The following is an 11,780-nucleotide window of genomic DNA, read 5'->3' as shown; positions in this document are numbered from 1 at the left end:
AATTCCAGCTCCTCCTTCCCACTACGTGCGCGTGCTGGAGGCGCATGGGAAGGGGACGAGTGAAAGAGCTGCAGAATTATTATTCTCGACATTTTTTTGTCTTCGTTTATGTAGCGCAGAGGGAATGTAAAGCAGCGTTTCTTTTTAACACTTAAAGCTGGCCATACAGTTCCCATTACCGCTACGGAACTGTCATAAGGGGGTTTTGTTGCGACCGACGTGATTTTAGTGCTGCACCATGCGGGGGTAGGAAGGTGTTTGCAGTGGTGCTTCCGCTTCTCTGGCAGGTCACAGGCTAAAACAAGAAGGATGGTGCTGTTCAGGGCGCTACACAGTGTGGGCAGTAGGCATGTAACCCCGGACGGTCGTAGCTTATGGGGAGCTTTGGCAGGTGACTGTATACGGCCATTGCTTGCATTTCAAAATGACTTATCTAGAATGTCACTTTACTGTTGTTACAGCTAGCATCAACCTTACATTCCCCTTGAGCACTGACATTTCTGAAAAGGGATTCTGTCATGATTTTTATGTGTACTTCTACATTACATGGTTTACACTGCAAATAATTCATTCTACTGTGTTAACTATAATTCCTGAACCAGCAAGTGTATTATTTTTTAATTTATAATATTGGTGTGTAGGTAGCAGCCATCTCAGGTCATTTTGCCTGGTCATGTGCTTTCAGAAAGAGCCAGCACTTTAGGATGGAACTGCTTTCTGGCAGGCAATTGTTTCTCCTACTCAATGTAACTGAATGTGTCGCAGTGGGACCTGGATTTTACTATTGAGTGCTGTTCTTAGATCTACCAAGTTATCTTGTTTTAGGGAGCTGTTATCTGGGGATCATATAATAATCTCTCTAATGCTTTATTTACCAGTAGGCCTTTTCAGCTGACACAAGGTCACCCATTCCGTTTAGAAGAAAAGAGGTTCCGCATAAATATTCGGAAGGGTTTTTTTTACAGTGAGAGCTGTGAAGGTGTGGAATTCTCTCCCTGAATCAGTTGTACAGGCTGATGATACATTAGATAGCTTTAAGAAGGGGTTGGATGGCTTTTTAGCAAGTGAAGGAATACAGGGTTATGGAAGATAGCTCATAGTACAAGTTGATCCAGGGACTAGTCCGATTGCCATTGTGGAGATGCTTCAGAGGGTTTTTTTTTTTTTTGCCTTCCTCTGGATCAACTGGCAGTTAGGCAGGTTAAAAGGTTTAACTTGATGGACGTGTGTCTGTTTTTCAACCTAATTTACTATGTTACCTTCCCATTGTTCTTTTGTTAGGCTGCTGGGGGGGGGAAGGGAGGGTGATATCACTTCAACTTGCAACGCAGCAGTAAAGAGTGACTGATTTATCACATGACTGGAAGCAGCTGGGAAACTGACAATATATCGAGCCCCATGTCAGATTTCAAAATGAAATATAAAAAAAAAAAAACCTTTTTGCTCGTTTGAGAAACAGATTCAGTGCAGAATCCTGCTGCGGCAGCACTATTAAGTGATGCGTTTTGAAAAAACAATGTTTTTTTCCCATGGCCGTATCCCTTCAACGTTGCTGTTGTACAGGGCTGAGCGATAATCTGACAGCCTGACATCATATGTATTTGTTTCGTAGTACATTTTTTTACACCCATATTAAAGCAGTATTCTCCATGTGGGGCGCTAAATGAATGTAGCAGAATGAAATATCCAATATAAGTTGTTTATCTATGGAAGGGAATAGATAGTACAGACAATATTAAGCTTAAACCCCTCTATAAACCCACCTAGTATTACATATAGGGAGGTCGAAAGGAATCCTTCTATGGGACATAGTTTTCATCATTAGTGTATCTGCACTGTTCACACACATCCTTTAAGGGGAAGGAAACCTAGTCGGCGCAAAACCCCCACCCCCCCTCCCGTTTGTTGCCCACCCTCCCCCCTGGCCTAACCGTCCCGCTGGGCAAATGCCCCTAACTTGTTACTTACCCTTCTGCGCAGGTCCAGTCCAGGGAGTTCACCGACGACATCTTCCACGCGATCTTCTTCCTGCTGTGAACGGCGTTTTGGCGCATGCGCAGTAGGATCATTTCGCCGGTACGGATCTACTGCGCATGCGCCAAAAGTCACGCACATGCGCAGTAGATCGTACCGGCGAAATGATCCTACTGTGCATGCGCCGTTCAAAGCAGGAAGAAGATCGCGTGGAAGAAGATGTCGTCAGTGAACTCCCTGGACTGGACCTGCGCAGAAGGGTAAGTAACAAGTTAGGGGCATTTGCCCAGTGGGACGGGTAGGCCAGGGGGGAGGAGGGAGGATGGGCAACAAACGGGGTGGGGGGTGGGGGGTTTGCGCTGACTAGGTTTCCTTCCCCTTTAAAATGGCACTACATTCTGTCAACATGCCTTGCACTATGTACTTAGAGTTTCCAGAAAAAAAATGCTTCCTAGCAGGGCTATTGCTGGAGGACCCATGAGTGTAGGGGGTCATGTAAGGCCCTAATTAATGAGCTCAATATATCCGGGTGAAATCAGTCAACATAGTAAAGTTTTGGGGCCCTTCATTAAATATGCTGTGGGGCCCAGTAACACCCAATTACATCTTTTTTTTATTTTTTTTTTAAAGCATTCATTGCTGTAAGAGTTTTTACACAAGGGTGTTTAAGATGTTTTCTAATACTGTGGCTTTTTGTGTGGATGAAGGTGTTAACTGACCCAAAGTCGTCTTCTCTATAGGACATTCACAATTAAATATGTGTTTTTCTGTCCTTTCCTATTCTCTGCCCTGATGGCTCAGACATTTGAAACAATGTAAGTCAAACCAACAGATTGACAGACCTGCTTTTAAGACTTTTGCAACATTATTTAAAAAGTAACAGCAGGAGTTGAGCAAATGCTGCTTTCAATAACGATTGTTTTTACAAATTGTGGATGTTTTATAATGTATATTGGAAAGTTGCTTAGAATTTTGTTTTCTTTTATAAGGCTAATATTTATTTTGGGGTTGACTTGCCCTTATAGGGAAAATTTGAAAGACTCGGTCACCTCATTTTAAAATTTATGGGCAGATATATCAAAATATGAGATTACAGTTTACTACAGAAAAACTCGCCCACTAATCATTCCAATGGGATTTTTAAAAGCATATTTATCAAACGGTTAACTTCACCCAGTGATTAATTCAGTTCTATAAATCCCATAGGAATGAATAGAAAGTATGTATAATGTTTGTAATTGCATTTATGTACACTCCTTACTAGCAATAAATTTGCAATTGTAAATGAGCCTTCATTTCTAAATCATTGCATTATGTAGATGCATATTCCATGGACCATATTCATAATTTAGGTACTTGGCCTGGCCTACATTTATAAACATTGGCTGAGGGATTACTTTATGTTAATGATTTAAGGAGTAGAAAAGCTACCATGGCAGTTTATTGAAAATTCATTAGCCACAATAGTGTAAGTTAGAATGCTATATTTATTCTGTAGAATGCTTTACCATACTGAGTAAACAGCGCTAGAAGCTTCCTCTGTTTGTTTAGGATAGCAGCTGCCATTTTAGCTTGGTGTGACATAACTTCTTGTCTGAGTCTCTCCATGCTTACTCATAGCTCTAGGCTCAGATTACAGCAAGAAGGGGAGGAGGCAGAGGGGAGCAAACTGAGCATGCTCAAGCCCGTGCCCTGGCGGTTTAAGCTGAAATAAGGAAGTCTGAAGGAAAGAAATGCTGTTTCTTTTGACCCAGAGCATCATTACTTTGAGGGTTTACTGGTGTATTTACATAGATCTTTCTGATAAAACTTGCTTAGTTTAACCTTTCATTCTCCTTTATATAAAACAACTCCTAAAGTACCTCTACTTTGCAAAACTCACAAGTGTCGTTTGCTTATTAATATATATGCAAATAGTTATCTATTCTAATTGATCTTTTTTTTAATATTGTTTTTATCATTTTCTTTAGTATTACGGCAAGGAAATCATACATTGCAACAAGTTCACAACGATATGGTGAGACAATTAGACCTTGCAGCTGCATACTGATGGATATAATGTTTTCTATCCCTATACCTTCCTTAGAGTTGTCTAAAACTTGACTGAGTTGACATCCACTTGCTAGGCGTAGTCACCAAAAATATATCTGTTTTCAGTTTGGTCACCCATATGCTGGGCCATATTGGGCAGAGCCAGTTGTTGACTTGGGGCCCAGCAATAGGAAGATACTGCAGGTGTACAGAAAATGTTCTTTGAAGACCTTTTTAATACATTGATGCAGTCCTAGCCCAACAGGATTTTAAAATGTGCCTAATATTTGTCCAGTCTCTTGCCAATGTTCGCTTGATGTGCAGCCCCATATATAGGCCAGTAAGCTGCCAACTTTGTTCTCAGGGGTCAAGTCAGCAGCCTATGTACTGCCATCTTTACTGTCACATAATTCATTCCTTTCTGTACTCTCTGACATCCAGTCATCTTATTGATACTGCATTGCTTTAATTTCCTTCCCATTCTCTATTCAGCCAAATTAGAGTTACATTTTAGGCTACTATTTCCTATTTAATCTAGTTTTGAATATAGAGTTTTTTGAATCTTGGCTTCACCAAAGAGCCCATGAAAGCCAGATACAGCCCCCAGGACCAAGAGCACTATCAAAGTCAAAAAATAAAAATATCCAGCAACTGAAACTTTTATCCATAACAACAAAGTTAATTTCAGATCATTTTATTAAGAATTACATACAAACCCCTTTAGTTGCCTTTTTCTCTAATGCAAATTTCAGCTTGTCACTTTAGTGAAGTGGCAAGTCCTAGGTGAGCTAGCCTCCGCATGAGGATTGGCACTTGTAATACTCTGCATATTCAACTATACAATGCTGCATGGAGCAAGTCTGACTTTGTTGTGACTGGGGCATGCATATTTAGCATTACTTCTTTTAAACAAAATAAATATCAAGGCAAATATTTATGTGAGATGCCCCGGTTTTGTGTTAGATATTTGAATGTGGTCTTTCCACACAAGTTATTTTATTATTCTTTTAAACGCAGCCCCAGCTGATGGAGAATCCTTATAAAGAACCACCAAAAAAGTGCATCTTATGTGGAGTTACAGTGGACTACAAAAATACACAGGTTAGTCACACTATGGAATAAGAAAATATATTTGCTCTATTTAGTAGTTTTTAGATAAAGCAGAGCCTATTAAAGCTTCCATTTTTTTTGTTCTTAAATAAGCAAGAAATAACAGGTAGAATACAAGGAATATTGCATAATATGTATTATTGCTTTCAGTAAAAGAATGCTTCTGATTATAAAGGACCACTTGAGTTCCTTTCTAGTTTAGAACAGTGATTGCTGAGGAAAAGATTAATAGGAATGGTGATACTCCAGCACCCTGCGGTTAACATGTTAAAAAAGAACAAAAAGAAAAAAGTTTGGGTTACTATCGGTGTATCCTTGTTTCATTACAAGATACATGTTCATATTAAATTAACAAGTGTAAAAAATAAATCCTGTATGTAACTAAAAAAAATTCTCTAATGAACATATGTGTTATGGGGTTGTAACTAGACTTCCTTTTGTTCAACAGCTGTTGTCTCAGTTTATTTCACCTCACACCGGTCGCATCTATGGCAGAAACATAACAGGTATTTACACAATTTGGTGCGTGCGTGTATAGCAATACATTTCCAGCCATTTACTTCATGCACTGGAAAGCAAAGCTTTTAAATATTTTTCAGACTTTATTTGTGTTTTAGATGTTTATGTCTGTTTATTTCAGGGTTGTGTGGAAGGAAACAAAGAGCCATTTCAAAAGCCATTAAAAGAGCACATATTATGGGTAAGAAATAATATTCTTATATCTTATATAACCTGTAAACTTGTGATTACAGTCATTAATGTACTGTATTTGTGCAGTGGCGTAACAAGAGGGCACCGCCCCACCGGCAAAAATCTTCATAAGTGCCTGGTGCACATCAGCTCGCCTCCTCCACCTGCTCATGTAAATATTTCAAGGAATAGCTAAGGGGGGGGGGGTTTATGCTAGGAAGCCGACCCTGTGCATGACAGTGAGGTCTGCTTCTTCTTTAGTTACACCTTTGTATTTGTGTACACCTATGGGGTGCTTTCAGTACTAACACTTTTTTTTTTTTTTTTATACAGGATTTATGCCTGTCACATACAAGGACCCCACATTCCTTCAGGACCCCAAAATCTGTGAACCTTAAACTCTGAATGATGTTATGAACTTTAATTATAATTTGTTTTGTTAATAAATATTCTTTTGTTATAAGCAACCACTTGAGTATGCATGTTAATAAAAAAAAATAAATTAAAAAAAAAGCAATAGTTTTGGGGGAAAAAAACAATTTTCTCAGATATCTGTTTGTGATTTTGATACCGTTTTAAGCGTTGGTAGGAGGAGTATCAATCTAACACTGGCCTCAAACAGTGATTGGTTTCAGTATATACTCAGAGGGTTATGGAAAGTGTGGATGGGTCATTGTGATATCCCCCAGAGTTTATTTTCTAACCAAAAACTACCAAATAATGTATGCATAATTTAAAATCTTAAAGGGCATCTGTCACCCTAAATAGTTTCCCCCACCAGAGGGGGCTAATAGAGCCTGTGCTCCAGTTGGTGGCAACAGTGTATATATATTTTATTTTTAAATGCACTAGGCTGCCTGCACTGTTTGGCCCGCTCCAAGTGCTAGTGATCTTGCTGTGTCATCTCTCCATCAATCTAATCAAAATCTGATTGTAAAGAGAAAGCCTATCATAGAGTTGTACTTGATGTGAAACATAAAGTCGATTCAGAGAACAGGACAGAAAAAGACTATGACATAAACACAACACGTTTTGAAAGACTATGGGGCAGATTTATCAAATGTCGAGGTGGATTTTCAAATGAAAAAATGTGAATATCGAAATTTATCATGAACTGTCTCTTTAAAAATTCGACTTCGACCATTCGCCATCTGAAACCTGCCGAATTGCTGTTTTAGCCTATGCGGGACCTCCTAGAACCTATTTGGAGTCAATTGATGGACTTTGAAAAATCTAAGTTTTTCTTGGGAAAAACTTTGAATCGAATTCGACCGAATGCGCTATTCCTTCGATTCGAATTCGGCCAAATACGGACCTATTCGACAAAAAAAAAAAAACTTCGACTTAATTTCGGTTTGTCTTTTTGAATTTGAATTTCGAAGTTTTTTCAATTCGAAATTCGACCCTTGATAAATATGCCCCTTAAAGACTGACCAAGCTCTGCAGTGTCTACTATTGACACAGAATGAGTAAATTTATACTTACCGTAATTTACCTTTCCCTTAGTCCTTACGGCAGCAACCATTTATTCTTAGCAACCTGCTATGTAGGACAATGAAGAGGAAGGGTTAATTAACCCCACCCATAAATAGGCACTCTCCCTAGAGATCACCAGTGAAAAATGATCTCTCGGGATGGGAGGGAAATTCTTGCTGCCGTAAGGACTAAGGGAAAAGTAAATTACGGTAAGTATAAATTTACTCATTCCCTTACGTCCTTGTATGGCAGCAACCATGAGAGCTAGTGAGCAATAAGGGCGGGTTTCAAGGTTACATCACCCTCTGGAGAATCTTACTGCCAAAGGAAGCTTCCTGAGCAGCTAAGATGTCCACCCTGTAGTGCTGCACAAAAGTGTTTGGGTTACTCCATATCGCTGCTTTGCAGATATTATCCATAGATACTCCTGCAATTTCTGCCCAGGACATGGACAGCTTTCTCGTGGAATGAGCTCCAATCTGAAACGGAGGAAGAAGATCTTCTTTGATATATGCCATTTGAATGGAAGCTTAGAAGCTTTTAGACCTTTATTCTTCCCTGCAAAGCTGATGAATACATTTTCATCTTTGCGAAAATATTTGGTGCGATTCACATAGATTTTTAGGCTTCTTCCCACATCAAGAAACTGAAGCTGATCATCTTTTTCTTGAACTTCTTGGTTAACATACGGTAGTATAATCTCTTGGTTAATATTGGATAAAGAGGCTACTTTAGGTCTGAAGAAAGGAAGAGGTTTCAAAACTACACAATCTTGGAAAAAAAAAACAAGTATGGTTCTTTGGATGACAAAGCTTGTAATTCTCCAATACGTTTGGCTGAAGTGATGGCCACTAGGAAGAGAGCTTTGAAGTATAAACATTTTGAGGAATTCTCTAATGACTCGTAAGGTGAATCACATCGTTTCCTAAGGACAAGCATCAAATCCCAGGAGGGAAGGGGTTGAAAAATCTTAGGTTGAATCTTCGATATGGCCTTCAAAAACCTCTTGATAAGTGGAATAGAAGTAAGGGATTTACTTAAAAAGGCAGAGAGAGCCGAAATCTGTACTTTGATGGTATTAACCGCTAATCCCTTGTCGAAACCTTCCTGAAGAAATTTGAGCAAGTTAGGAATTGAAGGCTGGTCACTTACAATCTTTTTCCCGCTACACCAGGCTCTAAACACTTTCCAGATTCTGCCATAAATCTTATTCGTAGAATCTCTTCTAAACTGTACAGGATATCGATCACCTCAGGGGAAATATCCTGTGACTCTAGAATGGACCTATCGGATTTTAGGCCGTTAACCGAAGTCTGGGAAGGTCGTGGCAGACAATTGGTCTTTGAGTCAGAAGTTTCGGAACATGAGGAAGGACCGAATATTCCTTCCTGGCCATCCTCATCAACAGCGAGAACCAGACTCTCCTTGGCCAGAAAGGGGTTATCAAGATGGTCTTCACCTGTTCCTTCTTGATCTTCTGAATGACTCTGGGGATCATGGAAAATGGTGGGAATATATAGACTTGCCTGTTGAGGGAACAGACCGTTCTCCGCTTGCAATTCTTCCTGGTTGCCATTAAATCTACAGCTGGAAGTCCCCAACGTCTCGTAATTTTCAAGAATATTTCTTGATGCAGAGACCACTCCCCCGGTCTGAATGCATTCCTGCTTAGATGATCTGCCAACATGTTGTTCTCTCCCTTTATGTGCACTGCCATAATACTGGGCACATTGCTCTCTGCCCACTCCATGATCTTCCGTATCTCCTTGCTCAGTAAGGGTGCTGTGGTTCCCCCTTGCTTGTTTTTATGAGCCACCGTGGTGGAATTGTCTGACATGATTTTCAGATGTCTTCCTCTCAGATGCCTTTCTAACGCCAAGATTGCCTTGAAGACTGCCTTCATTTCCCTGAAGTTTGAGGACATAGTACTTTCCATTGGACTCCAGATACCTTGCGCTGTTAATTGGTTCAGATGGGCCCCGCACCCTGATTGGGAAGCATCTGTTGTCAGAAGCAACCAATTCATCTGCTGGAAGGACAATCCCTTTGTAAGATTGTGATATTGAAGCCACCACTGAAGCCAGTGTCTTGTCTCTCTGCTGAGAAAATCTTTTTCTCCAAGGAGGAAAGCTGGCTACCTCCGCTTGAAGAGGCCTCATGTGAAATTTCGCCCATGGTACAGCATCTATAGTCGCTGTCATCAGACCTAGCAACCTCATCAATTCTCTGAGAGAGGAGTGAGGTCTGGCAATGATCTGTTGCACTGATTGCTTGTGCCTGAGAACTTTCTCTGGTGGTAAATAAACTTTCATTTTGGATGAATTGATTTCCATCCCCAGGAAGTTTATCACCCTGGATGGAAGTAATGATGATTTCTCCCAGTTTATTATCCATCCTAGCTGTTGAAGAAAGGCAATCACTCTGTCCAAAAGTTTCCGAACCAGTGACGCTGATATTGCTGTGACAAACCAATCGTCCAGATAGGGGATTATTGTAATCCCTTCTTCCCTCAATACAGCTGCTATTGCTGCTACAATTTTGGTGAACACACGGGGAGCCGTTGTTATACCGAAAGGCAGGACTCCGGAATTGAAAATGACGAAGCTCCCCTCCCATGTACAGAGCTATTTGAAGAAATCTTCTGTGGTCCTTGAAAAGTGGTACATGAAGGGTAGGCATCTTTGAGGTCTAAAGAAGCCATATAGTCTCCATGATCTAAGACCTTTAAAGTCGATCTGATATTTTCCATACGGAATGTCAACTTCCGGATGAACTGGTTGACAAACCTCAAATCTATTATTGTGCGGAAACTTCCATTTGGTTTTGTTACCAAAAAACCCTTGAGTAGGTGCCTTGAAAAATTTGGGATGGAGGCACTAGCTCGAGAACCTTGGCAGCGAGGAATTCTGGTATCGCCTTCTCTAAATCTTCTTGTTTTACTGGCGATGTAATGGGCGTTATGAGAATTCTGTGTGGAGGAAAACAAAGAATTTTTTTTTTATTTTTTTTGAAAAAGAAAAGGACATTTCTTTCCTTTTTTTCTAGGGCTGTCAAGTTCCAGGTCTCCAGGAGACTTGATGAACATACTAGGAGAGCCAATGACTTTAAATTATAAAACATGGGAGGAAAAATCAGATGTAAATTCTGATGGTAATGAGAGTGTGGTGGAGAAATATGTCTTATGTGAACCACTTAGAGATGATTAGAAGCCAAGAACAAAAGCCAGAGGGAAAACTTTTGCCAGCCAACAACAGCTCAAGTGACTTGTCCAGTGAAGATTCCTCTGAAGAACATATCGAAGTTTGTCCACCAAAGCAAAACAGCAAAGAGTTAGTTTATAGTGGTCAACAGGCAATGGGGAAAGGTCATACATCATCCAGCAGCCATCTGAAAGAACTGGGGATGAGAAAATCTCAGCCAAAAACTCAAAGAGATCTGACTGATTTCCTATCTGACTTCTGATCATTTGTGCTAAAAAAAAATAGGCCAAAATTCGATTTGAATTGAAAAAACTTAGACTTTGAAAATCTAAGTACTGTCTCTTTAAAAAACTTTGACTTCGCCACCTTAAACCTGCCGAATTGCTGTTTGGGGACCTCCTATACGTTTTGGCTTAGTTTTGAGCGATTTAATTGATTGATCGAACGATTTTTACTTCGATAACAACGATTCAACGCCCGTTTGGAAGTATCAAATTTGATGGTCGAAATTCGACACTTAGTAAATGTGCCCCTGGGTGTTTTTTTTTGTGTGGAAATAATAATTTTGGATACAGATTTGAAGTGAAAATGTTTACAGATGTCATTATTTTAGAACATAAGACAGCAGAGACATGAAGCATCTAATAAATACAATTGTTTTATAAATATGTGTTGTTAAATATTTTAGATAGAAAGCTGCCAAAGGACACACACATTGCATCCAAAGTGACTGGTTCTAAGAGACACTGGGAGAAGTCCAGTATATTTGATTTGTCCTAATTTGCTGTGCTGTACTGTAGATTTCCGTGTAGTGTTATAATTGGAACTATAGATAATTTATTACCAATTTATGAATGTATTAGATGCTGTACTTTTGTAACCGAAAGTAACTGTTTCCAATTAACAGGCATGCCTTACAGAATGTAACATAGGATCGAATGTTTTTATGGGTAGGGTTAATAGGTATTTAATCTAAGGTATGCAGTGGGATCAGGTGATCGCTTCTGAAGAAGTGGCGAGACGCAACGAAACGCATATGATCCGGGAATATGTATGCTGACATGCTGAAACTACCTTTTAACATGGATTATTAAAGTTTATACATTTTTTAATTCACTACTCCTGGTGCTCCGTATATTGCTTTTTTGTCTATGGATCTGATCCGAAGGGGGACGGAAATTACGTGCAGCACGGAGTTGAGTGTGGTAGAGGTGATATGCTCCCCGTATTCGGACGTATATCATTAAGAAGTCCAATATTGCATGAGCCTCACACACACATGGACAAGTTGAAGACAAG

At 39.8% G+C, this 11,780-nt stretch overlaps 1 protein-coding gene across 3 annotated transcripts; it reads left to right on the top strand.

The window, feature by feature from the left end:
• The first annotated feature begins 64 nt into the window (after positions 1–64).
• Positions 65–6,272, top strand: mrps18c.S (mitochondrial ribosomal protein S18C S homeolog). 3 transcript variants are annotated; one of them, XR_005965034.1, is made up of 7 exons: positions 120–391; positions 3,945–3,991; positions 5,023–5,106; positions 5,564–5,621; positions 5,756–5,815; positions 5,893–5,977; positions 6,139–6,272. XR_005965034.1 is itself a non-coding variant. In XM_041580154.1 (7 exons), the coding sequence occupies exons 1-7, from the start codon at positions 375–377 to the stop codon at positions 6,201–6,203; spliced, it is 345 nt and encodes a 114-aa protein (XP_041436088.1). In that variant the 5' UTR covers positions 235–374; the 3' UTR covers positions 6,204–6,272. The 3 variants fall into 3 exon arrangements, 2 of the variants coding, with proteins under 2 accessions (XP_018099354.1, XP_041436088.1); XM_041580154.1 differs by lacking the exon at positions 5,893–5,977 and adding an exon at positions 2,776–2,789 and having other exon boundaries at positions 235–391; XM_018243865.2 differs by lacking the exon at positions 5,893–5,977 and having other exon boundaries at positions 65–391.
• The last annotated feature ends 5,508 nt before the right edge of the window (positions 6,273–11,780 follow it).

This window comes from Xenopus laevis, chromosome 1S, assembly GCF_017654675.1.
Source record: "Xenopus laevis strain J_2021 chromosome 1S, Xenopus_laevis_v10.1, whole genome shotgun sequence".
NCBI classification, from domain to species: Eukaryota; Metazoa; Chordata; class Amphibia; order Anura; family Pipidae; genus Xenopus; species Xenopus laevis.
The sequence above is the reverse complement of the archived record's forward strand: the minus strand, read 5'-3'. Positions and strand labels throughout refer to the sequence as shown.